Raw genomic sequence first — 25,859 nt, forward strand, 5'->3', positions numbered from 1 at the left:
AAGACTACGCCGGGCGGACTTCCAGTATATCAAGACATGGCACGCAGCTGTGCGAAGCCCAAGTCGCACCTGCGATATGTACAAGTACTACTCCAATACAATCTTCCAATCGTTCGCACGCACGCGCACCGACAGGGCAGGTTCCAGGGGGGCAATGCCATCCATACCAAACTGTGCTGTGCCGTGCCATGCCATGCCATGCTTCGGCGCGATGGAACTCCTTGCCGAATGGAGGTAGCCATCCGAAACAGGCTTGGCCACAAGACTCGTTCTCACGCATCTTGTGATCTTGCAGCCGGCCGAGGGTTGCAGCCGCCGCGCATGGCCAAGCGCTGCGCCAGAGCGCCGCCCGACGCTACCTGGTACGACTACAGTGCGAGCCAGTCACCTCGTGCTTCCATGAGCGATGCGGGCACATCTCGTGGTTTCACACGTTGCAGCCCAGTGGCGCCTATAGTACAGAACCTGGGTACTAATGCTAGAGGCCAGGCAAGGTGCAAAGCCGCCTGGCGTCGACTACAGGCGCAATCGACACGCGCAATGGGGTTCAACATGTGACGGTGCTTCGTAGCGACCAAGCAATCAGCTCCTGCATGAAAGCTGTGTGTTTTTTCAATAAGACAATGGAGAAACTGCAAGGCGCACATGATGTGCAACCTGATGTCCGCCAACCCCCTCTGCTTCTAGGCCTTGGTTCTAGCGCATCCAAGCTACAGACCCGCTGTGCTGCGAGGCGGCCAGCGAAGCACATCGGAGTCCGGCAAAACCTATATTCCGCACTAGCCACATTCGCCGCCCTGGTCGCCGGTGCCGTGGCCACGAGCTTACGAGACCGCCTGCAGCCTTGTCGAGCTCCAGATCAACGTCCTCCCAACCATCACTCTCAACACCTCATCATCCATCGGCCTCTCTGCAGCCGGCAACTTCGCGACACTCTTCAAGGGTGAATCCTCGCCGCCAGTGCCCTTCGGTCCCGCCGTGCTCCCCCCAAAAGCCCCCCCGAGCACCGGCACCATGGCGCTCGACCAGTACTATCACAACAAGATCGAGGCGATGAAGCTGGAGATCCTCAAGGGTCAAGCAGCTCTGCGCCGCCTCGAGGCTCAGCGGAACGACTACAATTCCCGGGTCCGGTTACTACGGGAAGAGTTGGGGCTGTTGCAACAACCAGGGTCCTACGTAGGCGAGGTGGTCAAGGTCATGAGCACCAAGAAGATACTCGTCAAGGTGCACCCTGAGGGCAAATACGGTTCGTTATCCTTCGACTCTCGCCTCCCGCCTCTCGCCGCATTGTGCTTACTGACGCGCTCTGGCAGTTGTCGATGTGTCCGACAACGTCGACGTCGCCAAGCTTACCCCCGGAAAGCGCGTCACTCTCCTGTCCGACAGCTACAAGCTCGAGAAGCTCTTGCCCTCGTCCGTCGATCCGCTCGTCTCTCTCATGATGGTGGAGAAGGTTCCCGACAGCACATACGACATGATTGGCGGTCTGGATCAGCAGATCAAGGAAATCAAAGAAGTCATTGAGCTGGGCCTCAAGCATCCCGAACTCTTTGAGTCACTGGGTATCGCCCAGCCCAAGGGTGTCCTGCTCTACGGTCCTCCTGGTACCGGAAAGACGCTGCTGGCACGAGCCGTCGCCCATCATACGGCGTGTAAGTTCATCAGGGTGTCGGGCTCCGAGCTGGTGCAAAAGTACATTGGCGAGGGTAGCCGAATGGTCCGAGAGCTCTTCATCATGGCACGAGAACACGCTCCGTCCATCATTTTCATGGACGAGATTGACAGCATTGGCTCGTCGCGCGTGGAGGGGTCGTCTGGTGGCGACTCCGAGGTACAGCGGACAATGCTGGAGCTTCTCAACCAGCTCGATGGCTTCGAGCCCACCAAGAACATCAAGGTCATCATGGCCACAAATCGGCTGGACATTCTCGACCCCGCCCTGCTGCGACCTGGCCGCATCGACCGAAAGATTGAGTTTCCCCCGCCAAGCGTCGAGGCGCGAGCCGATATCCTGCGCATTCACAGCCGCAAGATGAACCTGACGCGAGGCATCAACCTGACCAAGATTGCCGAGAAGATGAACGGGTGCTCGGGCGCCGAGCTCAAGGGCGTGTGCACAGAGGCTGGCATGTATGCGTTGCGCGAGCGGCGAGTGCATGTGACGCAGGAGGACTTTGAGCTGGCCACAGCCAAGATCCTCAACAAGCACGACGACAAGGAGGTGTCGCTTGGCAAGCTATGGAAGTAATCGCGGGCATAGGCGTCTCGGTAGCTGGGGTTTCAGCAGCGCTTGGCCCAAGGACCAGCGTTGCAGTGTGAATAGAAACTGTACAACATGGAATGACTGGCACGTGTGAGGCGAGTTCTTTTATGCAGACGTGAGCACACGACAATTTCGCACGGTTGTTGCGGCGTACGCTCTGGCAATGTGCAAAGCTACAAGTGCGAATTCCATTGCGTAGAAATACTGTAGTTACCAGGTTGTCCAACGCCGCGAGGAAATCCAATTATGAGCGAGCCTTGGGTGCGTCCGCTTCACCGAGCGGGGAGATGACGCCGTGCATGCCCTTGTAAGGTGACACCTCGGCCGGCTTCCACTCCAGCTCATCCAACAGCCGCGTGTCCTTTAAACGAAAGACCTGGACATGCAACGGGCGGCAGCACTTGATCATCTCCTGCTCGCTGTCCGCGCCGAAGCCCCAGGCGGAGAGGTCTCCTCCGGGACATGTGCCTGCTGGCGTCAGTACACATTCCCCCCCGTATGAGTGTGTCTACGGTACGCCGGGCAACGAAAAGAGCCTGGCCTGAGCAAAGAAAGAGTGGGGGAAACGTACTCAGCGCCATGAGCAGGTCCTGCTCGGCGAGGAACTCGATGCAGTCGCCCTCGCGGGCGGGGCAGGGGCTCATAAAGTACCTCCCCTCGCGGTCGAGGCCGGTGACCTGGAAGATGTTGATGACGTCGTGGACGTCGCGCTCGTCGAGGCCGAAGGGGGCGACGGCGCGGACGAGGTTGGAGTGGCAGTGGAAGTCGTAGGTGTCGCCGGGGGAGAGGACGGCGTTGATGTAGGGGTCGCAGCGGGTGCCGAGGAGGTCGTGGACGCGGCCGCCGTTGCGGTCCTGGCCGTACCAGGCGAGCGAGTTGTGGATGATGGTGGCGAGGGGCCGCATGTAGGGCAGCGTGGACCACAGGCGGTCGTGCGTGGTGAGGTGCGAGGCGTGCAGCTGGCGGGTGCGCGAGGCCCAGAAGCGCTCGCGGGGGTTGTGCCGGTTCCAGATGTTAAGGTCGCCTGTTTGTGGCGGATGGATGTGGAGTGTGGGTTAGACTTGTTTTTGTTGCGTGAATGATGGCCATGTGAGGCATTGTATTTATAGCTAGAGAGATATACGCACAGACACACACACACACACAGAGAGAGAGAGAGAGAGAGAAAAGGGGGTGAATGGAATCATAGAGTAGGGAGGTGTGACTGACCGACTTGGGCGCCTTCGGGGGTGCTGATGCGCACGATGCAGCCGACGGGCACCTCCCACGCCTTACCGGAGCGGATGGGCAGGGTGAACTCCTGGATCAGCTCCCGGGGCGCGGTCTGGATGGCGTTGTACGAGTTGCTGTCGACGGTGAGCGGCGAGCCCTCCTTGGACAGGTAGGCCGGCACCGGCGCGGGGAGGCTCTCCTCGCGAGCCTTGAGGCGCGCCTCGATCTGCGGATCCGACATGGCGACCGGGTGGTGGCTATTTCACGGGCCTTTCGTTGTTTGGCGTATGAGGTTCGGCTCAGCCGGATATCGAGTGAGTGCGCAGAGCGGAGGCCGTCACGGGTCGAGTCTGCAGGGCTGGCTTATACGCAGGCTGGTCCAGGTTGTCTGCGCAACACTCACAGGCGAAAGGTATACGAGGTGACCTGTACAGTATATAGAGCCGTTGATGGTGAGAATGCGACAGAGAGAGAGGTAGGTGTTTTCTCTTTCTTCATGGCACGAGGTCCGCGGCTGGGCTCCAGCTGAAGTCGGCTTGGCACTAGTCAGGCGCAGTGCCGCGCGCCGAGTCCGGCGGTTTAAGCTCCAGTACGTTGCCCTCCGGGGATTGCGGGGTTGAAGATGGTGGAGCCCCGGGGGTCCGCGATGCGGGATGAGCGCACCACCACGAATTACCTACCCTATACATGTCGTTTCCTGTTGGACGGAAAGAACGAGGGCGGCAACGCGACACCCAGCGCAAATACCACATTGCTGTATGAAGTTTCATTGGTTGATTCGATTCCAAACGGCTGCTTCATAAAATCCCATTCTTTATTTTATGCTCGCTCTTTGCCCTGTTTGGTGATGTTCACGTATGGCAGAATGCACGCCGCGCCGCATGGACCGCCGCCGCGTGCACCGCACCGGTACCGGGGAGCTGCTAACTACCTCCCCATCGTCGGAGAGGGTCCCCGACGTTTACAGAAGGCGGGCCCCGGTCGGGTTCACACCGGAATCGCCGCCGATGCGCCGGACGAGGCCGGGACGGAGAAAGGTTCGATACACGGCTATTTGCCCGGCTATTGCTGGGCATCGCATTGACTGGCGACCATTGACCGCCCTCGCTCGCTCGCTCGCCCGCCTGGCTGATGGTAAGCAACGTGGGAATCACTCTCGTGATGTGTGACACGGCACGAAGAGCCTCCAACCATGCTGGTGGGTGGAAGGGAAGCTCCCCCGGCTTACGGTACGAAGTGCACATGACATGTTCTTGTTGTCCCCTCGTCCAAGAAGACACACCGGTTGGCTGGGGGGGAAGGAAGAAAAGTCACGTCACTTATCTGCAGGATGGCACACATGGACCCTCGCGGGGACGGTCTGGAAGCATTGATTGTCAGATCTGCGGTCCCGCAGGTTGGTGTTGGTGTGGTATGTGTGTGTGCGCCTGCAAATCAGCGCCCGCGCGGCCAAGCAAGCAAGCAAGCAAGCAAACCTGGCTGGTCAAGAAACCCCCCCTTCCCCCCCATCAATGCGGAGAGTCGGGATAAACACTACGCTTCACCGAAAGGCGAGGGGGTGGGGGCTTCTTAGCGAATGCAGCAGAGCTCGCTGGGCTCGTCTGGAGGTAGCACAACGTCTGTCTGGCAGTGGTGGTCGCGCGCCTTGCAGTAGGGCATCGCCAAACGGCTCTGATGGTGCTGGTGGGCGCCCGCACGGATGGGTTGGCTCGCACAAGCATGGGAAAGGGGAAGAAAAACATGGCCGCGTCCCAGCTCCCCTGTCATTGATCAGCCAAGTCAGGCTGGCCTGTCGGTCAGGTGCGTGCCTGGCCGAGTGTACGTACGTACGACGACGTTCCAACGGTCTGCGTGAGGCTGCACGCATTCTTACCCCGATGCCTACATCTGCTTATCCTTCACTCTACCTCTCTGGTTCTCTGGCACTGAACAGCGTACTGTTTTTACTACGACTGTGGGGATCAGCAGGCCGTCAGGGCAGGATGCAGGATGACGGAACAGGCGAGCTTCTTTCCCCCGCAGCCAACGACGGTGACGGAATAGGGCGGAGAGGGGGGTTCAACGCCTTTCGGATCGGCGGTGCGAGTGCGCATGACGGGCCGAACTGGACGCTGACGCCGCCGCCGCAGCCGTCGCGGACACGGGGGTTATCCGAGCGTATGCATAATCCCAACGGAAATGCTGCCCGGAGCCTGCGAGTTGCGTGCGGCGTCTCAACGGCGGCGCGGATGCTCATCGAATGCTACTGGGCGAGGTGGTCGCGGCACACTGGATCAGCCGTGTCTGTATATGGGCAGGAGTTGAGCTTCAATGCTCCCCTGCATCGTCGTCGCAGCCTGTTAAATGACCCAGATCATGGTATTGGGTTACGCCAGGGCAAGGTCCGGGCGGTGCGGACATAGAGTCTGGATGTCTGGATACCCGGGCTCGGCCGGGAGGGAATGAGAGGGCCGACGGAGTGACGTCGAAATCCGCCCTTGAGCCCGCACAGCCATCGTGTCATATGTTTAATGCCATCGTCGTCTCGGCCGCAGCCAAGGGGCGCATATCAGTCGACACGGGGGCGTATAGTACTACGATACGAGAACAGGCCCTGTTCTCTCCCCTTGCCCCGGTTGTTGATGCACCCAGGGTCCAGTCAAGACGAGTCGACGGGACAGACGCATGAATGACGATCGCAGAATGGTCCGGCGTGCGGTGACTACGGTGGATGGGGGGAACCGTCGCAGCATCCAAACAAAACAGCGGGTACAGAAAAGGGTGGATGGACGAATGATACGAAGTACTATCCATCAATCTGCAGCGTCGATGACTGACATCTCTGGTCGAGATAGAGGAGGGGGAGGGGCGGTGCAATCAAGATTTGGGAATGGAAATACAGATCGCCGTGGGGTCGTGGTCGTGTGTGATGTCGTTGGCGCTGACAGGTCGGGGCCCGCTACGGATTGACTGTTCCATCTCGCACAAAGTCTGACAAGGCATGGGCATGTGTCCGCCCTGTGAGGCGGCGGCAGCGGCAGCGGCAGCGGTAGGGCGGGCAGACGGGCTCGAGATCCGGCGCATCGCCGTGGCTGGATCTGGACACACGCGGTGGCTCCCTGCCGTTACTGTGACGCGGGGCGGAGGCGTGTGTGAGACAGGGGACGGACGGGCTCATCATCATCAACACGAGACATGCCAGACACGCTTGCAAGCCAGGCACGAGTAAGGTACCTAATAACGTACGGGTGGGAAAAGCTGGGGGTCCAGGGCCCGGCGAAATTGAGTTGAACGAGGTGTCGGGGCGGGGGGCTTACTAACTATACGGCAGAGCAGAATCAGAGCATCGGAACACCTAGGGAGGTGGAAATTTCAAGCAGCCAGTGGAGCTGAACGCATGAGCTAGACCGTTCTAGACGGCGGACGTGCAGAGACAAGCTTCAAGACGGCGCGGCGCACCGTCAGGAATCAGGACCAGCAACTCCGTGGAAGGTTGGGGCCGCCGACTTGACTGATGATCGTCTGTCTGTCTGTCTGTCTGTCTGTCCGGTGCTGTTAGTCGACGAATGGAGGGGCGGGTGGGAAGGGGGTCGACCGGGTCGACGAGGGTTGCGGCGTGCATCCACGACATCATCACGGTCGTCGGTTGTTGGCCCAGTGCGCCCTCGTATTGCTGGAGCTCTCTGCTGGTGCCCAGCAGGTGGTGGCGATGCCGGTTTAGGTCCGCGTCAGCGCAGCGCAGGCACCGACACCTACGCCAAAATACTGTATCAAACGCAGCGTCATCGCAAAAGGCTAGAACGCGGACGTAGAAGAGGCTGCTTCGAATGACTCGTTGATGAGCCAGGCGGCGGGCGTGACAGGTTCGTTTTTTTTTTTGCCATGCGCCGTCCAGGTCCAGGGCATATCAATTTTTTTTCCCCCTGCGCTCTCTCTCTCTCGCTGCGCGCGCTTGGGGGCCGCCAGCAGGCAGGGCTTTGGTTCCCGTCGTCTGACGTCATGCCGCGAGCGAGCGAGCGAGCTTTCCAGCCCCCGTCGAATTATTAGGTTTGCTTGCCAGGGCGCACCGTGCTACATTGCGACGAGGACGACTGCAAGGCCGAATTTGTTTTGGCAAGTGTGCTAGTATCGTATGTTCGGAGGCATTGAGCAGCGTAGTACAGTATAGTGGTCGTAATTAGGAGCTATACATACACGGCGTGCCTTGATGGGAGCGAATGGTGCGCGCCGGACGTCCGAAGCGCGCGCCCCTCGATGGAACCGGTCTTCTACCTTAGTGTAGTAGTACGGTAGTAGGCTGCCAACTAGGTACCTACATACCTAGGTACCCGGCCGCGGACGCGCTACAGTTCGCCGCCGCCGTTGCAGAGCGGGCACGGCTGCCCATTGCATCATCGGTTTAGCGTCTTTCTTAGGAGCGCGCCTTCACTACCTTGGTATAATGGGCGGGCGCGGGCGGTCCATTGCGTGCAGGGAGCCAGTGCAGCAGTGCCCGAGGACATCTCGCCGACCGCCAGTCAAGGCACTGTAGCACGTGGCGCCAGGAGCAAGGCCAGCCAGCCGACTGGAGCCCCCCCCCCCCTTGCGGACGCAGCGAAGAGCATGGACCGGGAAGGGCGCCCTCCAAGTTTGATCGTGCTTCCGAGTGCAACGCAGCAATCGTTTCAGGAGTATCCGAGCTTACATGAGACGTATGTACGCAGTGTTCCTCTTCAACCTGGAAAGGTGCGCCCACGGGGACCACGCGACGCCTTTTGACACAAACAACAAAGGTTGCCCCAACGTCAAAAGTGCAGTGCAGCGGGCTGGTTGGAACCAAGAGGCCCCCAGCCCAGCCCAGCCCAGCCCAGGTCAGCACCGCGAGAGAGGCACGGTACCGGTACAAGGCGGCCGTTCTGGACTCGAGCCGCCAAGGCTGCTGAGGACGGCTGTGACGTCTCGCTGGGGACCGGCCCGGGCGCTGGTTGGCTGGCGGGCGGCGGGCAGGCCCTGCTGGGCGGTGGGGACGTCGCGGCGGGGGGAGGACCCCTGACGCCTCAATGACGACGGCCGTGGGGCCCACTGGTTCCGTAGCCGGTACAGGTACGTCCAAGTGCAGGAAGCACAGCGCAGCTCGCGCGCAATATTGCAGAGTGCTTGCACTGCACCTCAGGGGGAAGGGTGAACGCTGGGCTGACGGCGGCGGCGGCGGCGGTCGCTCCCTCTGCATACAGGTACAGTGTATGTATGTCGGGACAAAGTAAGCTGTCGCCTGCCACTACATTGGTATTGTCCTGGGGGGTCGAAATCTGCCCCCTCGTGGGCTGTTCGAGGCTCGACGATCGTGGGGCTGTGATGGAAGGTTGCGACTCGGGAGGTGCGCCTGCCGCCTCGGTTCGTCCAAACCTTAGTACTTCGTACGAAGTACCGTGCGCACCAACACTCAGCTCAGCCCCGCGAGGCACCTGATGACAACATTCATCTGCTTTGTGGCCCGGCAGCAGCTGGTGAATGCGATGGCGCCATGACGAGAGCCCGCCCGTGGCAGTGGAAACAGCTGGCTGGCCGACTGACTGGCTGACAGGTGCGAGAGCATGCCAAAGAATACGGAACAATCTCATCCCCACGGCTGGCCGTTGCCGCTGACGATCCCTACCACACGCGACCAACCCCCCTCCGACTATGCCTCGGTGCTCTGCCCTCACGCACTCGACCTTGGTCTTTTGGTAGTTGAGAAAAAAGTGAAAATAAATGTTTTACGCCTCGTCCACGCCCATCGCACGCCTCCTCAACGGATCGACTCGTATAGCGCAGCAAAGGGCCCGCCTGTCGTCGACACCCTTTCAAGCTCGTCCGGCATGAGGTCGGTCGTCTTGTCTTGTCTCCATGACGCCCTGTGAAGGACGGCTCCGTTTGCTGCAAATGGCTCCGTTTGCTCCTCCACACACCCGCCCGCCCCCTTTTGGGACGCTACGTAACCAGGTACTGTACCACCGCCTGTTGGGGGGGTTTACATAGCGCGCCCGCGCTTGTTTCCACTGCACGCCCATCACGGCGTTGGCTTGCGGGCTGGCACCAACATGTTCACGAGCTCGAAACCACAGCGCCTTTTTGGCTCTGGATCGTGATGCTGCAGCCGCCGCGCCCTCTCGAGTGTACTGCTGCTCTTCGTCCTCCGTAGTGATACTTAGATACTTACCTACTAAGCGGGCACTAAGGTATCTTGCCTTACTGGGCCTTCGGGCGTTGAGGCGGACTCTGTGCCGCCATCCCACTCATCACCAAACAAACTCCCACACGCCGCACACCCCCTTCCCAAGTCTCGTACACCATCTTCCATTGCTCACGTCTGGCTGCCCTCCCTCCCCTCCCCTCACTCGCCCGGGCATCCCCTCTCCCGCCTCACAGCTCCCGAAAGTGGACGCAGGACCAAAGCCGAATCCCCCACCCCCCCCCAAGGACCTTACAGCCGCCGTGCAGCCCAGCCTGACCCGTCACCGCTGCGGCCAGAGAGGCCACACGTTCGTCAACGGTCGCCTTCCTCACCTTCTTCCCTACCTCTTCCATACCGCTCTTTCTGCTTCCCCCTTTGCGGCGCGGACCCTGTCACCCGCCTGATCCCCGTGCGCTTTTTCTCGCTCTCTCGCTCACTCTCTCCCTCGTTTGAACAGACGAAGAAGCGACCCTGTCTACCTGCATCCCATTCCCGCTGTCTGGAACGAACCCGCTTTATTATCACCAGAGCGCTGGCTGTGCCTGCTCGTTTCCATCGTCACGCCACCGGCCCCCCCCAGCCCAGCCCAGCCCAGCACAGCGTCCCGTGGAGCCGGGTCACTCCCTGTTGCCACCATCACAGTTCGGCATTTTGACTCTGCCGCCGCCCATCAGCTCAGCTCAGGGTCCTCCATTGCAGTACTATTACCAATTCTCGCCTGCCGCCACCCTGACGTATTGGCCCGCCCCAGATTACCGTACTGACCTGACCACGGCTACATTCTGCATACCTTAACTTTCCCATCGTCCACACGCGAATACGCCGCAGAAGCTCACTTGCGACGACAAACGACGGCGACGACGACGACGACACGCACAAGAGACGTACGACATACACGATCTGATACCACTGCCCGCCCTTTCCCTCCATCCCCCGTCGAGCACCATGGCTTCCTCCTAGCTTCCTCTGACCGAGCGCGGTTCGATTCGTTGTGCGCTGCATCGCGCCTCAACTTTCTCCTCGTCACACCATATCCCGCCGCCAGACTATTCTCTTTGATGCACGATTGTAGATCTGGTGATAGGGCGCAGGGCCATTACACCATGAAGACACATCCGCGGCATTCCCCCTCGGCGGGAATGTCATTTACGCACACGACGACCACCCACGCCGCTGTTTCGCGATCCTCCAAATCCTCCAAATCCACGACAACGCCCGTTGCATCCCCGAGAGGCGCCTTCTCCGTGGGCCAGAACCATCCGCCGAGGCTCTCGCCTAGCCTGCAGCAGGGCCAGCGGGCCCCGAGTCCAAACTATTTCGGACTCGTCGTCGAGTCATCCAACGACCCCCGCGAGTCGTCGGGTCTGGGCAACAACAACAACTGGAGCCCGGCAACGTCATCTGTAAAGTCATTTGGTGCGGCGCTTCCTAAGCCTGTCTCCCTCGAACACAATCACGACTTTGAGGCCTTCAAGAGGCAAGCCGACCTCAATCGGGGCAAGTCCTTCTCGCTGCCGACGTCACACTATGTGCAACCTACCTCGAACCCGACCCCAGCCCGCCCACGCCCATCAAGATGGCATACTCATGCCAGCGATACTGGCTCCGACGCTTCGTTTTCGCGACCTGTTGGCGCTTTTCACCGCGAGCGCCCGCTAAGTAAGATGGACGTCGATCAGGATAGCCTCCACGACTCAGCTTATGTCTCGTCGGATTCCAAGCGCAATTCGGAGGCGTCCATCCTGCCGATGCAGCTGACAGGCCTCCCGCAATTCCAATCTCCGCGACCCATTGATCATTCACAGCAGCTGCGCCATCCGCTGCCGAGGAGCGACGAGAGGGATTCGCGGCTGTCCATGATGTATTCCAAAGCCGAGCCCCTGTCTCCTCGAATGGCCGATATCAGCCGAGCCGCCACCCTCCCAACAAAGTTGGAGCCAGGGACACCGCTTATGATATCTGGTGACGAGCTGGAGGAGTTGATGGATAAAGTCGACTCTGACCACGTGTTACTGCTTGACATTCGATCATCGCAGAACCATGCTCAGTCCCGCATCAAGGGCGCTCTGAACATTTGCATACCCACTACGCTTCTCAAGAGACCGACCTTTAACATCCAGAAGCTGCAGCAGACTTTCCAGGGTGGCCTCGGCTCGGCCAAGTTCTCCGTGTGGAAAGGCATGGAGTGGATCGTCGTGTACGATTCACATGCTTCGGATAAGCGCGACGCCGTAGCGGCGCAAAACATGATTAAGAAATTCACCAACGAGGGATTTGCCGGTCATACGGCCATCCTGCGAGGCGGCTTTTCCATGTTTCAGACCTCGCACCCAAAGCTTGTCGAGCACGGGTCTGTTGCCCACCAAGCTACTTCGCCGTCAAACTCCAACGGCAACGGCGGCAGCGGCCTTGCTCCGGTCATTGGCGGAGTCTGTCTTCCGCAGGCCGGCAACGAATTGAACCCCTTCTTCTCCAACATTCGTCAGAACATGGATCTTGCAGACGGAGTCGGGCAGCTCGACATCTCACGCCCAGACGACCTCGAGTCCCCGATGTTGCCCCCCTGGCTGCGAGAGACGGCCTCCAAGCAGGACCACGGCAAGAAGGTTTCCGACAGGTTCTTGCACGTGGAGCTGGAAGAGCAAGCTCGCATGAAAAGTGCCTACGCGGCTTTCAATCCAAACGTCCCGCAGCAAGGCAGGTTCCAGCTATCTGGCGTCGAAAAAGGTGGCAAGAACCGGTACAAGGACATTCTTCCATTTGAGCATGCTCGAGTCAGGCTTCAGCACAAGTGCGAAGAAGGCTCTTGCGACTACGTCAATGCGAGCCACATCTCGGCTTCGAGGAGCAATAAGAGATACATTGCCTCCCAGGGACCCTTGCCGGCCACTTATGAGGTATGATGGCTAGCCTGTGCCCGCGCTCTTGTTCGGATTTTCTCTAACCTCATTGCAGGACTTTTGGTCGATGATCTGGGAGCAGGATGTCCGGGTCATCGTCATGCTGACGGCCGAATCTGAGGGAGGGCAGCTCAAGTGCCATGCATATTGGAAGGCCAAGGAGTTTGGGCCCATCCGGCTCCGGCCCCTGTCCGAGAAGAAGGTGTCGCTAGATCTCGACAAGCAGCGGTCCGATTCCCACTCACCGACGGCGACGCATTCGGCGGCCGACTTTGGCAGGAGACGAGCGAACACGATGACGAATGTTGAATCAACGCCCACACCGAACACGCAGACGCAGACGGACAGCCCGTATGTGGTGATACGCAAATTCGCCTTGTCTCACGCTGCCCACCCCTTTGCCCCGATTCGCGAGATCACGCATCTTCACTTTCCGACGTGGCCCGACTTTGGCGTCCCCGCGCAGCCGGCTCACTTGCTGGCGCTGGTGGAGCTGGCCAATGTCATGCAGCGAGCGGCCCTGCCGGTTGAGACGCCCTCGATTGTCGGATCCAGGATGACGTCGATTGAGACGATACCCATATCGTGGTATGACGAGCCCGAGAAGGACCCGCACGCTAGGCCGATGCTGGTGCACTGCTCGGCTGGGTGTGGGCGGACGGGAACGTTTTGCACTGTCGACTCCGTGATTGACATGCTCAAGCGCCAACGGCAGGCCAAGCTGGCAGCGGCGAAGGCAAAGGCCACTCAGGCGGACGTTGAGATGGTAGACCCGACAGAATCGGCACCGTCGGTGTGTGGGCAGGAGGCAAGCGCTCAGGGATTCTTCGACTTCAAGCCGTGTCGAGAGGACGCAGTCTCCAACATCGCCGCGGGAGACCAGAAATCCAAATCCCCAGAGATGGACACGTCTTGGATTCAGGACGGCACCATGGATTTGATCCAGAAGACAGTTGAGGACTTCCGACAGCAGAGGTTGAGCATGGTCCAGAGCCTGCGACAGTACGTTTTGTGCTACGAGACGGTGCTGGAATGGGTTTCTCAGATGAACGACCGGGCCAGCAACACCATCTCAGGGCGGTTGCGCAGCGGCAGCCTGCAGCAGACGCGAACCTCGCGGTGAGAAGTAGCGGGGCCGCGGTATTGGTGGAAGCATGACCTGTGACGCACGAGTTGGTTTCCCGGGGCGTGGAGCAGTGCGAAGGTATCATGGACCCGGACGCCCAGGAGCTTGGACATGACGGCGACCTCTCGAGCACAAATACAGGCACAGTAACGGGTAACACGGCACGACAATGTACAAGGCGGGCTACAGCAAGGCACGGCGTTGAGGAGCTGATTTGGTTTTTTTTTCAAAGCAACACTGGGAGCATGGCGGCTGCCTATACATGGAAAGCCGCAGAAAAGCATTGTAGAAAGCAGCGGCCCGGGGGCAAATGAGCCGGGGTCGTCTGTCTGGCGGAACCGGACAAGGGCGGAATGCCTGCCACGGGCCAGCGTGTAATATCCTTCTTCGAACCTACACGACGAGACGCAAGCCGGTGTCCTTTCGAGGCGGTGAGAAATTTTGGCCGAGCCTGGGGGGGGGGGGGGGGGGGGGGGGGGTTGGCAATTGGCAAACGCTGGCCCTTGCGCGCAACTAGCATTTCGTACAAATACGAGCCAATGATGATGACCAAAGGCACAGTATTGAGTGTCAACGTACTGCGCACCTTGTACTGCGGACCCTCACAGGCCACGGCGTGCCGCCATGACCAAGAGCGTGGAGATGGTGGTCCCATGACGCCTGCTGGGTCTGAGAGCGCTCGTGACGCGTTGCGGGCGATGGGGTCTTTGGTGGGGGTGATGTGGTCGCGAGCAGTGTCTTGCGTGCCTGGTAATATGCGATGTGCTGGGTGATGGTGAGTAGTAAAAGGACGTACCTAATAATAATAATAATAATAATAATAATAATAATAATACAAACAATGAAGCACTTTGAGCTACATGTACGATGTACGGTTCAGCAGTACGAATCATCCATGCATGCCAAGCCAAGCAAAGGCAGGCAGGCAGTCGGTCGATTTGCGAGATCTCAATGTGCGATGCGGGCCTCCCCCTCCCCCCCCACGTCCGTGCCTCGCATCGCATCGCATCGCATCTCATCGACCAGTCTGGGTGGACGACGGGGGCAGCGGGGAACGAAAGGAGGAAGACGACAGAGGGGAGGGATAGATAGGTGGTGGCGGCGGCGGCTCTGCCTGGGGATGGTGATGGACGGCAAAACCTTGAAACACGGAATTGCATTACAGTATAGGTCCGTACATTGTAGGTACAGCCTCGTGGCTGGCAGGCGGGACAGGCTTGTACCCTTATATGACGCCATTTTTCGGTGAGATGAAGTGCAATGCAATGCAAGCGCCGCAAGGTGGAGGTAAGGGTGAGGGAGAGCGCTCGGCCGAGCAGGGCGTGGTCGGGCGGTGGCGGCGGGCGGCCGTTGAACACTTATCTGGGACACGGCGCGGGACGTGGGTGGATGGATGCATGCCGTGCGATTTGTTGGCTGCCAACCGGGAATGGATGGTCCAGGTAAGGTCCGGTACTTGAAGCACGGTACTACTATAATGCACTGACTGAACTAACATACGTAAGTACAACGTAACTACTTGCTTGCTGTATCCAGCCAAGGCCAAAAAACAACAACAACGGCGGCATTTATCTGGTGAGGTGCAGCACGTCCCAGGAAGGTGCAGACAATAACCACAAAGCACCACCAACAGTGTGCCTATGCTCTCGTATATCCATTTCCTTGCATTCTCGAGACAGGGATGCTGCCTGCTGTTGTTCACCACCATCATCAGCACGGCAGTCCCCGCGGTCGGGGGTGTCTCGGATCATGTATTCGATGGATGGTACAAAAGCAAGGCGAGCCTGGCCTGTGTGCTTCCAGGTTGCGCTTGAGCTGCACGGCAAGGCGACGTACCTGGGCAAGGCGCGCCCGCACGCTCCAGCTCGACCCCCATCCCCCCGGGCGCCACTCTTACGACTCTCCGGGCTCCGGGGCGCCTCCAGCGCAGCCCAGAGCCCCGGCAGCCCCTACACCCGGGGCGCCTCCAGCGGGCTGCAACGCTCCCGTCCATCAGTGCTTCCCACCTCAGCGCCTTACGGCGATAAGATAAGGCCCGACAAGGCCCAGCCCGCCCACCTCGCTGCCAATGACTGCAACGCCCGGGCCAGTCCGTGGAGGCGCCGCGCTGCGCTTCCCGACTAGCATGGAAGTAGACCAGCCTCTCGATTCCATTGCGAGCAGGTTTCCCCAACTTTCCGCAAACATCCATCCGTCCATCCCATTTCGCATCGCCGCCGCCCTCTTGAGTCGTGCGCGTCCGCAAGCACGTTGCGCACTCTCTTTTCTCTTTTCTCTTTTCGTCCTTTTCCTTCCCTCTCCCCTTCTCTTCAACTCGCTCGCCGTCCTCCTCTGCGACTTCATTCGAGAGACCCAACCCCCCCCTTCTGTCTGACTGACTGACTGGCCCCCGCACTGCTTTCTTGGGGAAAACGGCGAATGCCGCCGCAACGTGAAGCCATTGTTTTGCCTGTCCGGGACTGGGGGAAGCCTACCGATACTGCCATTTCTTGAGCGACGGCTCGTTGTTGTTCTCGTCTTCGCCTTTGCGCTTCGGTGCTCGTTCTCTTCTTCCCCCCTCGGGATTGTTGGCGTACAACGGCGTGCGCTTGCGTACTTGCGGGCCTTGACCTTGCGCACTGCGCCAACGGTCTGACGACGGCAGCTCGCGGACGGACTGACTTAGCTGCAACACTCCTGGTCCGGGGAGCGAAACAGGCCACGACTCGGTGCTGACGACGGTACTGGTCTTGCCCCTCGTCCTGGTCCTGGCCTAGGCCCTGGCATCGGCCACATCACTCTCGCCCCTGCCCTCCGGCTTCAACTGCTGGAGCGTGCCGCGCCTGTGTGGCCCGTCATCCTGAGTCACCGCGCCTGCAATCTCCTGCTCCCGATGAGCTCGCTCTCTCGAAGCGACTCCCATACCGACACCATGCGTCGTCCTTCTGCGGACCTCTCCGACCCGGCGCGCAACCTCGAAGAATCCAACGCTCCCGCGTCGGATGACACTACGGGGATGGACCTGGACCTGGCCATGCCGCCCGCCGACGACGACGTCCTCGACTGCGACACCCGCATCTACACGCCCCCGCCCCGCGTCGCCGCCCGCTTCTACCGTCCGTCGCATGCCCGCCGCAGGGACTCGGCCGCCTCGTCGCGCCGCAACTCAATCTCTTCGGCCCACTCGCGCTGCTCCTCGATGCAGCAGCACTCCCACTCGCATGCCAACGGCCGCGACAGTGACAGTGACCAGAGCAAGTATGTCGCACAACATTTGCGACGCGCCTCATTCCTCGAGGACCGCCGTGCGCGCCTGGCCGACCGCGCCGCCCATGCGGAAAAGGTGCGCCTCCGTGCCGCTCTGGCCAAGGCGGCCCCGCGCGGCCAGTCGGCCTCGGAGGAGCGCGCGCTCGCCGCTCAGCAGGCCAGGGAGCGCAACCTCGCCGAAATCGTCGCCAACTGCGCCGAGGAGGTCAGGAAGGCCAAGCAGGTCGCCGAGCTGACCAAGGAGAAGCGCGAGCAGGAGGTGGCCAAGATGAAGGCCAAGATGGAGGAGCGCATGGCCGAGGCCGAGAGGCGCCGCGAGGAGCTCCGCAACAAGAGCAACACGGTGCGCAGCCGCGGCCTGAGCGTCAGGAAGACCATTGAGGTTATGCCTCAGGTCAAGGAGACTGACCGCCCAAAGATGACGGAAGACACTGCCGTCGTCCATATCCAGGGTTGGTGGCGCTTACAAATGCGTGGCCGCATCCTTCGCGAGTTCTACGGCCTCGGCCTCTCGGTCGATGGCATTCGGGACACCTTGTTCGACACGGTTGTGGAGCTCCTCTCCGAGGAAAAGGTGCTGCTCGTCACGGCCCGGTTGCTACGGATGTGCGGCTTGCACGAGGGAGACCCAGGGTCGGTTGAGGAGATGGCGGCCGTTCGCACCTTTCTAAGCGCGTTCCTAATTCTCGGTCACCCCAACCAGGTACTCATCAACAAGAACGAGGCGGGCGCCGACGAGGATGACGACGACGGCCCCCTGTCCGCGCACCGCCTCCCGTCGACGGATCTCGCCAACCCTCAGCTTCAGGATCTCATCGGCAAGGCCAAAGATTTGCTGATAAACTTCGAGAATATTTTGGTGCGCCTGACGACATCGAACCGTTACACGATGCCACCGGCGCTGAAGAAGATGCTGCCCGAAGCATACGCGGTGTTTTACAATGCATTCATTGCGTGGAAGTCGCGCGATTCCAACGCGCTCATAGAAGTCATGCTCATGCAGTTTGTGGAACTGGATGCCATCTTTCAGACGGTCAAGGACACGACTGACGATGCAGCCACGGCGCTATACCGTCAGAGCATTCAGGACAGCCAGCTGATGCTCATCGTGAGGATAAAGAAGCTGGCGGGTGCGGAAAAGGGCAAGAAGATGATTTTCAAGGCCGTGAGCGAGGCGCGCAAGGCTCGCGGCGCCAAGAAGCAGACTGGAGACACGAAGCCCCGCGTCGCAGACACCACGCCCGGCGATGTCTCAGCCACTGCGAGCAGCCTTGTGTCTGCCGAGTCGCAGACCCTGACGCCCCCGGCGACGCCGGCCAGCAAGGGCGGGTCGAAGCCGACGGTCATCAAGACGGGACTCAACGGCCTGCTTCCCGATAACCGCATCGTGGTGCACGAGTTGGCCATTAACAAGGAGTACCAGATCCCCGCCGAGGAATATGTTGAGCAGCAGGCCGTTCTTGCCCGGCCACTGTACATGCAGATGCGCGCTGCCATGGACGAGGGCAATACCGAGGCCAACTTTCGCTTCTTCATCCTCATGGCCGGTAACATCAAGGACAAGCTGCAGCGCCTCTTGAAACCAGGTAACTCGATGTACAACTTGATCGGCGAAATCCTAGACCCGGAAATGGCGGAGCGGCAGTTTATCCTCGGCAACTTTTCGTATGAAAAGTTCTTCACTGCCATGGGGTCTCTGTTGCCGAAGCTGTGCGCTCCTTTCCGTGACGATGAGGTCAAGGACCTGATTCAGAACAAGCTCGGCGACGGCAACCTGATCGACAGGGTGGAGGCTCTGAACAACTTCATCGACGTGATGCTTTGCGATTACATCAACTACCTGCTCAGGATTGCGGCGCCGCAGCTGATCGAGTCGGCCGCCCAATACGAAGCCAAGAGGTTCACGTCGGACATTGTGGACGGCGGGCTGAGCCTGACTGTCGCCGAGGCGGCGTGGAAGTCGGCCGTGGCCAAGGTCGTGGCCGAGGTGCAGAAGCGGGATCCGGAGGGCATCAACCATCCGAAGTCGCGGCCGACGGCGGCACGGTTCTATGCACAGATGCTGGTCGACGTCTTTACACAGCCCACACCCATCGTGGCGAATCAGGTGCCGGAGATGCTGCACCTCGACCTGACGCGCATCAACAACGTTTCCATCTCGGTCCAGCGAATCATCACGGTGGGCGCCGTGTTGCTCCAGTGCAAGAACCTGCTTAAGCGCGACGTGCGGACGCAGTGGAAGACGGAAGCCTCTCGCATCATGTCGGTGTTGGAGGCGAACCATGCGTCTCTCGAGACGACGGTCGATGGTACCATGGCTGCGCTCGAAGCGGGCCGTTCCATGCCGGCCGCGACGAAGACGCACCTTCGCGCGCTGGTGTCGAAGGTCCTGAGCGCCAGCCAGGACATGTCGCGCAACCGCACGGAGCCGCGCGAACCCGTCTTGCGTCTTCTCCTGACGCGCCTGCGGGGCAACATACTCGCACGGCTGGCACCGGGCTCTGCAAGCGAGAAGGTCAAGGCAGCCAACACGGCCGGTGAGAAGCTGGCGGCCCTGGGGCTCTCCGAGTTTGTGGAGCGGGTGCGGCACATATCCGACCTGCTGGACAAGGTCGGCGCGGTCGACAGAGCGGCGCACAGTCCCTGGTGGGATGCCGTCGCAACGAAGATTCAGCAAGAGGACTTGCCGGCGGCGCAGTCCTGATCGGCAGGGGTCGTAGACTGACGTGGATAGATATTTTGCAGGATCGGACATTGCATTCTCACAACGGGGATGCGGAGCAACATGATTAAGGGCCCGCTTCGGTTGATAGGCACCTATGGGAAGAGCGATGATGATTCTGGCGCAAGGCGTTTTCTTTGGGCCTCGGGAAATGGTTCTGATGCATTTGGTGAAGGGGTTTTCTGCTCTGGGCATTGCTACGACGGGACGAGATGGGCATACGAACCCGCTCAGGGTCAATTTGCATTGTGCGATGGGAACTAGGACACATGAGACGATGGGACGTGTATTTCAGGGGCGACTAATGAGATTCGCCATTCAGACCCTCCGTCGTGACTTGGACCTGGCTCTGCTTGTCTGTGTGTCCCAGCAAGACCGGCCACTCAGTCCGGCCGGAGAGCAACTATGTGTCACATCACAAGCCGGTTTGTCCGGCAGCGGTGCTAGCCGTTACGGATGATGGCGGTCGTGCGTGCTGCCTCTGGCATAGACTCACACAAATCCTCCCTTCTTCAATGGAAGAGGGTGACAAACGTAGAAGGATGTTTTCCTGTCCCACTGGGTCCTTGCAGATATCCATCTATTCATGCCCAAGAAGGCTCTCTCGCTCATTCCACCTGTCCCTGCGCTGCGAGGGGGCTTGCGCTGGGGAGGTAGGGCGTCCGAGGTGTTGCTCGCCGACGACGAACAAGATTGTCGTTGAGACGGCATCATGGCGAGACAATTTGGTCGCCGTCTTCGGGACCCGAAAGGAAGATTCAGCCGGTGACGGCGGCGATGCCGAGCAACAAAAGGAGGAGAGGGTAGATGAGCCGCATGGTTGAGGTGCCTTGGTGAGATGGACGGGTGTGCGGGCATGAGACGAGAGAGAGAACCGAAAAAAAGCAGACGGAAACCGTGGTTACAAATGAAAAAAAAGGAGCAATTTTGTGAAAGAGAGGTGTAGACAGCTTACAGCTTGGCTGAGCGAAGGGGTAGATGTGTAGGAATTGCGTTGACGAGAGGGCCATCAGTTCAACTGGCAGAGTATGTATAACATCGCCCCCGATATTTAGCAACCAGACAGCAAGGCCGGGAGAAACTTGATGTAAACACTGTACCAAGGCAAAGAAATTTTGGTTGTTTCTGTGCCGTGTTTCTCTTCATCGAACGAGAGGCGCTGACCGCGATGCCACGCCGACGGTCATGGAGCATCGTAGTTAGGACAAAATATATCGACGGAACACGCTTCGAATCCGAACACGGGACCTGCATATTGTACATTGCAAGCGCGCCTCACAGCGGCGACTGTGAAGACGCGGTCGTAGCCGTGAGAGGGCGCGGCGAGGGTCAGCGCCCGATACAAAGTAGACATCGTCCTCTGTATCTCTGCGAAGCGTAGCCGGTGTCTTGGTGTCACCTATAGATTGGCCGTGACCTGCAAGAGACTGGACCAAAGCATAGACTGTATGAATGGCGAGATACGTCAACTGGACTGATTGAGTCGGGCACGTGGGCGTGGGAGCATGAGGTGTTACGCCTCTTCTACACTTGGTTCGCGGCGAGCCGAGCGGTGGAGGTTGGATCGCGACGCAGATAGCTCAAACAACGGGATTCCCGTAACGTGCCCAAATGACACGATAAACCTTGCTCATTCAGGTGGCATATTCGAGAGAACCTCGTGTTAGTGCACTGGTTTTCTGTCTTTGCCCGTGCTGGTGTTGATGGTGGTTGAGCACAGTACAAAGTACAGTAGCACGTTCAATCCGCACGTGGGTCTCAGTCTCGGCTCAGGAGTCACGACAAGCCTGGACAACAAGCTTGCATCTTGCACAACACCGCGCCGTGTCCGAGGCGGCGCCAACCAGTCGCGGTCTCCTTGACCTTGTACAATTACTGTTTAACTTTTCGCCTACGTTTGTCCTTTCCTCCCGTGCGGCAGCCGTTCCGCGCAGGCGCCCATCTTTACGTACAACCCGCGGCGACAAAAGTGCCTGCCCGCCGCGAGCCTTTTTTTTTTTTTCGTTTTCTCTCCTTCGCTGGCCCACGTGAGGAGCGCCGACGCGGACGTTTCCGGGTACCGTAACCCGCACAGCATAGCGGGGGAACCCCTGAAAAGCCGCCCACCGGGGGCACTACGTTGCTACGGAGCGTCGGCCTGCGCCCACGCGCGCGCTGATCGGGCCCGTCTGACGCCAATGGCCACTCCTAGATGCCTGATGCGGCAACTGGCTGGCAGCTGGCGCGAGGCGCGGTGGAGCCGAGCCTTGAACTTGGTCCGAAGCAACACGGCGCGGCAGCAGCGCGAGCCCGTTGCTGCGGCGCCGGGTTCCGTGGCCTGCGGCCGTGGGCCGGTCTTGACGTGGACGTCGCAGCGACGACATTTGTCGACGACGGCCACGGATGCTGCGACTTGCCGCAGTGCGCGATTGGCGAGCCGGGGTCGAGGAACGGGGCTTCTGCGTGGCGCTCACACGGCCCGTCCAGGCTGCGTTGGGTTGTGGTCCGGGTGAGTGAGCTGCATTGCATTGACTCAAATAACAAACGTCCTCGCTGGTGGCGTGTCGGCCGAAACGCACAAGACGGGAACGTCCACCCATGGCTTGCGCGAGAAGCAAGAAGTCGTGCTGGGTGTGCGCGCGTGCGGGCTCAGATTCCCCATTTCGTCAAGACCCCCCCTTCCATTACCTAAAGCTCCTGCCCTCTTGCCCCTCCCCCCACTGCTGCCACCACCACCATCACCACCTGCCCCGCTCCCGTCCCGGCCTGCCAAGCTGCCTGCGCTGCTACACCGAGAGGGCTCTTTTGCATCAGGTCTCCCGGGATCTTTTTGCCGCCCGTCCTCTCTGCCAAGGACACGTCGTTGCTCGGCCGCGACGCCACCCGCCTGCCACACCACAGCGCTACGCTACGTCTTTAAGACCCGATTGGGGACCCGCGCTGACCGGATCTTCAACACTCGCCAGCTCCCCTCTCTTGCAAACACACTCTCGGTTCTGCTCAGCCCACGCTCGAGCACGGAATCTAGACAAGATGGCCGACCGCGATATCCTTCCCGACAATGTCAAGCCCGTCCATTACAGCGTCTCGCTGCGGGACCTCGAGTTTAAGAACTGGACCTACAAGGGCACCGTGACGTTAGTCTTACCCGCGCGTGCCCCTCCTCAATGCCGTCGCGTGCCGGTTGGCTGACGATGCGCACAGCATCGACTCTGAGATTGTCAAGCCTACCAAGGAGATCACTCTCAACACCCTCGAGCTCAAGCTGTCGCACGCCAAGATCACCGTTGACCATACCAAGTCGTCCCACACCATCGAGTCCTCCAACATTAACTACGATGAGCGGGCGCAGCGAGCCACTATTACATTCGACCAGGAGCTGCCCGTTTCCAAGAAAGCTACGGTCGCCATCGAGTTCGAGGGCATCATGAACAACGAAATGGCCGGCTTCTATCGCAGCAAGTACAAGCCCGTCGCCACGCCCGCCAAGTCGGTTCCCCGCGATGACGAGTGGCATTACATGTTCAGCACCCAGTTCGAGTCGTGCGACGCCCGCCGTGCTTTCCCTTGCTTCGACGAGCCCAACCTCAAGGCCACCTTTGACTTTGAGATTGAGGTCCCCGCCGACCAGGTTGCACTCAGCAACATGCCCGTCAAGGAGACCAAGCCCACCAAGGACGGCTGGAACCTGGTCTCGTTTGAGAGGACGCCCATCATGAGCACCTACCTCCTTGCCTGGGCCGTGGGTGACTTTGAATATGTAGAGGCTCACACGGAGCGACGATACAACGGCAAGCAGCTGCCCGTCCGCGTCTACACCACCCGTGGCCTCAAGGAACAGGGTCGCTGGGCCCTCGAGCACGCCCACAAGATCATCGACTTCTTCTCAGAGATCTTCGACATTGACTACCCCCTCCCCAAGTCCGACCTGATTGCCGTCCACGAGTTTACGCACGGTGCCATGGAGAATTGGGGCCTCGTCACCTACCGCACCACCCAGGTCCTCTTCGACGAGAAGACGTCCGATGCTCGCTACAAGAACGCCGTTGCCTACGTCGTCGCCCACGAGTTGGCTCACCAGTGGTTTGGCAACCTGGTCACCATGGACTGGTGGGATGAGCTCTGGCTCAACGAGGGCTTCGCCACCTGGGTCGGCTGGTACGCCATCGACCACCTGCACCCTGACTGGGAAGTCTGGGCCCAGTTCGTCAACGAGGGCATGGAGGCGGCGTTCCACCTCGATGCCATCCGCGCCAGCCACCCGATTCACGTCCCGGTCCGCGATGCTCTCGACGTGAACCAGATCTTCGACTCTATCAGCTACCTCAAGGGCTGCTCGGCCATTCGTATGCTGGCCAATCACCTGGGCGTCAAGACCTTCCTCAAGGGCGTGTCCAACTACCTCAAGGCTCACGCCTATGGCAACGCCAAGACCAAGGCCCTCTGGGATGCCTTGTCGCAGGCATCGGGCAAGGACGTGAATGCTCTCATGGGCCCCTGGATCAGCAAGATTGGCCACCCCGTCTTGACTGTCGCCGAGGAGCCTGGGCAGATCTCCATCAAGCAGTCCCGATTCCTGTTGACCGGCGACGTCAAGCCCGAGGACGACACCACCACCTGGTGGGTGCCTCTCGGACTCGAGGGCAAGAAGGGTCAGGCAGGCGCCGCCGATCTCTCGCTGACGCAAAAGGGCGAGACAATTCGTGAGATTGACGATGACTTCTACAAGCTCAACAGCGGCGCCACCGGCTTCTATCGCGTCAATTACCCACCCGCGCGTCTGGCTAAGCTAAGCACTCAGCTCGACAAGCTCGGCACCGAGGATAAGATTGCCATCATCGGCTCTACCGCCGACCTCGCTTTCTCTGGCGATGGCACGACGGCCTCGTTGCTGACATTCCTTGAGGGCTTCCATAACGAGACGCACCCCCTGGTGTGGACACAGGTACTCGATACCATCTCGAGTGTCAAGGGCGTCTTCTCCGAAGACAAGGAGATCAAGAAGGGCTTGGAGAACTTTGCTTTGAAGCTTATTGCCAACAAGATCAAGGAGATTGGTTGGGAGTTCCCTCAGGGTGAGGGCTACCTTGCGGGTCTCCTGCGCAAGCAGCTCATTGGTGTTGCTGCTTCCTGCGGCCATGACGAGTGAGTCTATACCACCGTTGACATTACCCGACGTGTTTTAATAGCAATAGGACCATCCAAGAGGCGCTCAGACGCTTCAACTCGTGGGCACAGAACCCCGAGACGAACCCCATCCATCCTTCGCTGAGAGTACCTGTCTGGCGCAACGCCGTCCTCAAGGACCCGGCCCGAGCCATTGATATACTCAAGAAAGAGTGGTTCAACACCAAGTCCATTGATGGCAAGCTCATCTGCCTCCTGGCTTTGGGGGCTACCGAAGACGAAGACCTTCTTCGCAAGGCCATTGTGCCCTTCAACTTCAACACCTCGCCCCCCGACAACGCCGTACCCGCGGCCGACATGCACGTCCTCTGCCTCCACCTTGCCGACAATCCCACTGGCCGTGCCGTGCAGTGGGAGTTCATGAAGAACAACTGGGATGCCTGCCTGGCCAAGCTCGGGAACCCGATCGTGCTTGACCGCTTCGTCCGTCTCAGCCTGGGTAGCTTCACCAACGCCGGCATCCTTGACGAGATAGACGCCTTCTTTAAGGATAAGGACACGAGCAGCTTTAACCGCACCCTTGGCACCGTCAAGGACAAGATCCGCGGCCGCGCCGCCTACAAGCAGCGCGACTCGGCAGCCCTGAAGGAGTGGCTCAGCGCCAACAAGTACCTGTGAGGCGTGTGACTGGCGGAGTCAATGTAGAGTATGATGCGGGAGTGCTGGCGCATAGATGAAGTCATGATATCAGTCGGCTGGTGGCCGAACAATGAAGAAAACATCTACACGAGACCCTCAGGCAGAGTTCATGCGTGTTGGTGAAGCCAGTGATGTAGGCACCAAGCTAACGAGGACGGTAGGGACAGGGCGATTAGGAGCGATAGTGTGACGAGCGATGACTTTTACAGAGACATGCGCGGGACAATCAGTGTTTTGGTTTTTGGGTTCTGGCAGCTACTGGTAAACCGAGAAGGAGACATTATCTGCTCATCCGCCAAATCGGGGTTATAAGACGTAAGTGAGTGGCTCAAAAGACCAGCTATTGGGTATGTACAGGCAAATTATAAACAATCAACGGGGCTTGTAGCGCAAGACAAAGACAACAAGGC

General features: G+C 59.7%; 6 protein-coding genes across 7 annotated transcripts; 5 read left to right on the forward strand and 1 right to left on the reverse strand.

The window, feature by feature from the left end:
• Positions 1–858: 858 nt before the first annotated feature.
• On the forward strand, positions 859–2,420 carry LET1 (26S protease regulatory subunit 8). Its single transcript, XM_047992219.1, has 2 exons — positions 859–1,249; positions 1,317–2,420. The coding sequence occupies exons 1-2, from the start codon at positions 1,015–1,017 to the stop codon at positions 2,249–2,251; spliced, it is 1,170 nt and encodes a 389-aa protein (XP_047848233.1). The 5' UTR covers positions 859–1,014; the 3' UTR covers positions 2,252–2,420.
• A 12-nt stretch (positions 2,421–2,432) lies between these two features.
• Positions 2,433–4,132, reverse strand: JDV02_010478 (uncharacterized protein). The gene is made up of 3 exons (XM_047992220.1): positions 3,476–4,132; positions 2,838–3,290; positions 2,433–2,734 (listed from the first exon to the last, which is right to left on the reverse strand). Exons 1-3 carry the CDS (start codon positions 3,717–3,719, stop codon positions 2,511–2,513), a joined length of 921 nt encoding a protein of 306 aa, XP_047848234.1. The 5' UTR covers positions 3,720–4,132; the 3' UTR covers positions 2,433–2,510.
• A 4,898-nt stretch (positions 4,133–9,030) lies between these two features.
• Positions 9,031–9,336, forward strand: JDV02_010479 (uncharacterized protein; the record flags this gene model as incomplete). The annotated part of the gene is made up of 1 exon (XM_047992221.1): positions 9,031–9,336. The coding sequence occupies one exon, from the start codon at positions 9,031–9,033 to the stop codon at positions 9,334–9,336; it is 306 nt and encodes a 101-aa protein (XP_047848235.1).
• A 551-nt stretch (positions 9,337–9,887) lies between these two features.
• Positions 9,888–13,673, forward strand: Ptp2 (Protein-tyrosine-phosphatase; the record flags this gene model as incomplete). The annotated part of the gene is made up of 2 exons (XM_047992222.1): positions 9,888–12,547; positions 12,606–13,673. The coding sequence occupies exons 1-2, from the start codon at positions 10,709–10,711 to the stop codon at positions 13,671–13,673; spliced, it is 2,907 nt and encodes a 968-aa protein (XP_047848236.1). The 5' UTR covers positions 9,888–10,708.
• A 2,173-nt stretch (positions 13,674–15,846) lies between these two features.
• On the forward strand, positions 15,847–20,189 carry JDV02_010481 (uncharacterized protein). The gene has a single exon (XM_047992223.1). The coding sequence runs from the start codon at positions 16,549–16,551 to the stop codon at positions 19,624–19,626; it is 3,078 nt and encodes a 1,025-aa protein (XP_047848237.1). The 5' UTR covers positions 15,847–16,548; the 3' UTR covers positions 19,627–20,189.
• A 1,216-nt stretch (positions 20,190–21,405) lies between these two features.
• On the forward strand, positions 21,406–25,845 carry JDV02_010482 (uncharacterized protein). 2 transcript variants are annotated; one of them, XM_047992225.1, is made up of 4 exons: positions 21,406–22,132; positions 22,590–22,760; positions 22,828–24,768; positions 24,819–25,845. In XM_047992225.1, exons 1-4 carry the CDS (start codon positions 21,822–21,824, stop codon positions 25,426–25,428), a joined length of 3,033 nt encoding a protein of 1,010 aa, XP_047848239.1. In that variant the 5' UTR covers positions 21,406–21,821; the 3' UTR covers positions 25,429–25,845. The 2 variants fall into 2 exon arrangements, with proteins under 2 accessions (XP_047848239.1, XP_047848238.1); XM_047992224.1 differs by lacking the exon at positions 21,406–22,132 and having other exon boundaries at positions 22,354–22,760.
• The last annotated feature ends 14 nt before the right edge of the window (positions 25,846–25,859 follow it).

The sequence above is a fragment of the Purpureocillium takamizusanense genome, chromosome 12 (assembly GCF_022605165.1).
Source record: "Purpureocillium takamizusanense chromosome 12, complete sequence".
NCBI classification, from domain to species: domain Eukaryota; kingdom Fungi; phylum Ascomycota; class Sordariomycetes; order Hypocreales; family Ophiocordycipitaceae; genus Purpureocillium; species Purpureocillium takamizusanense.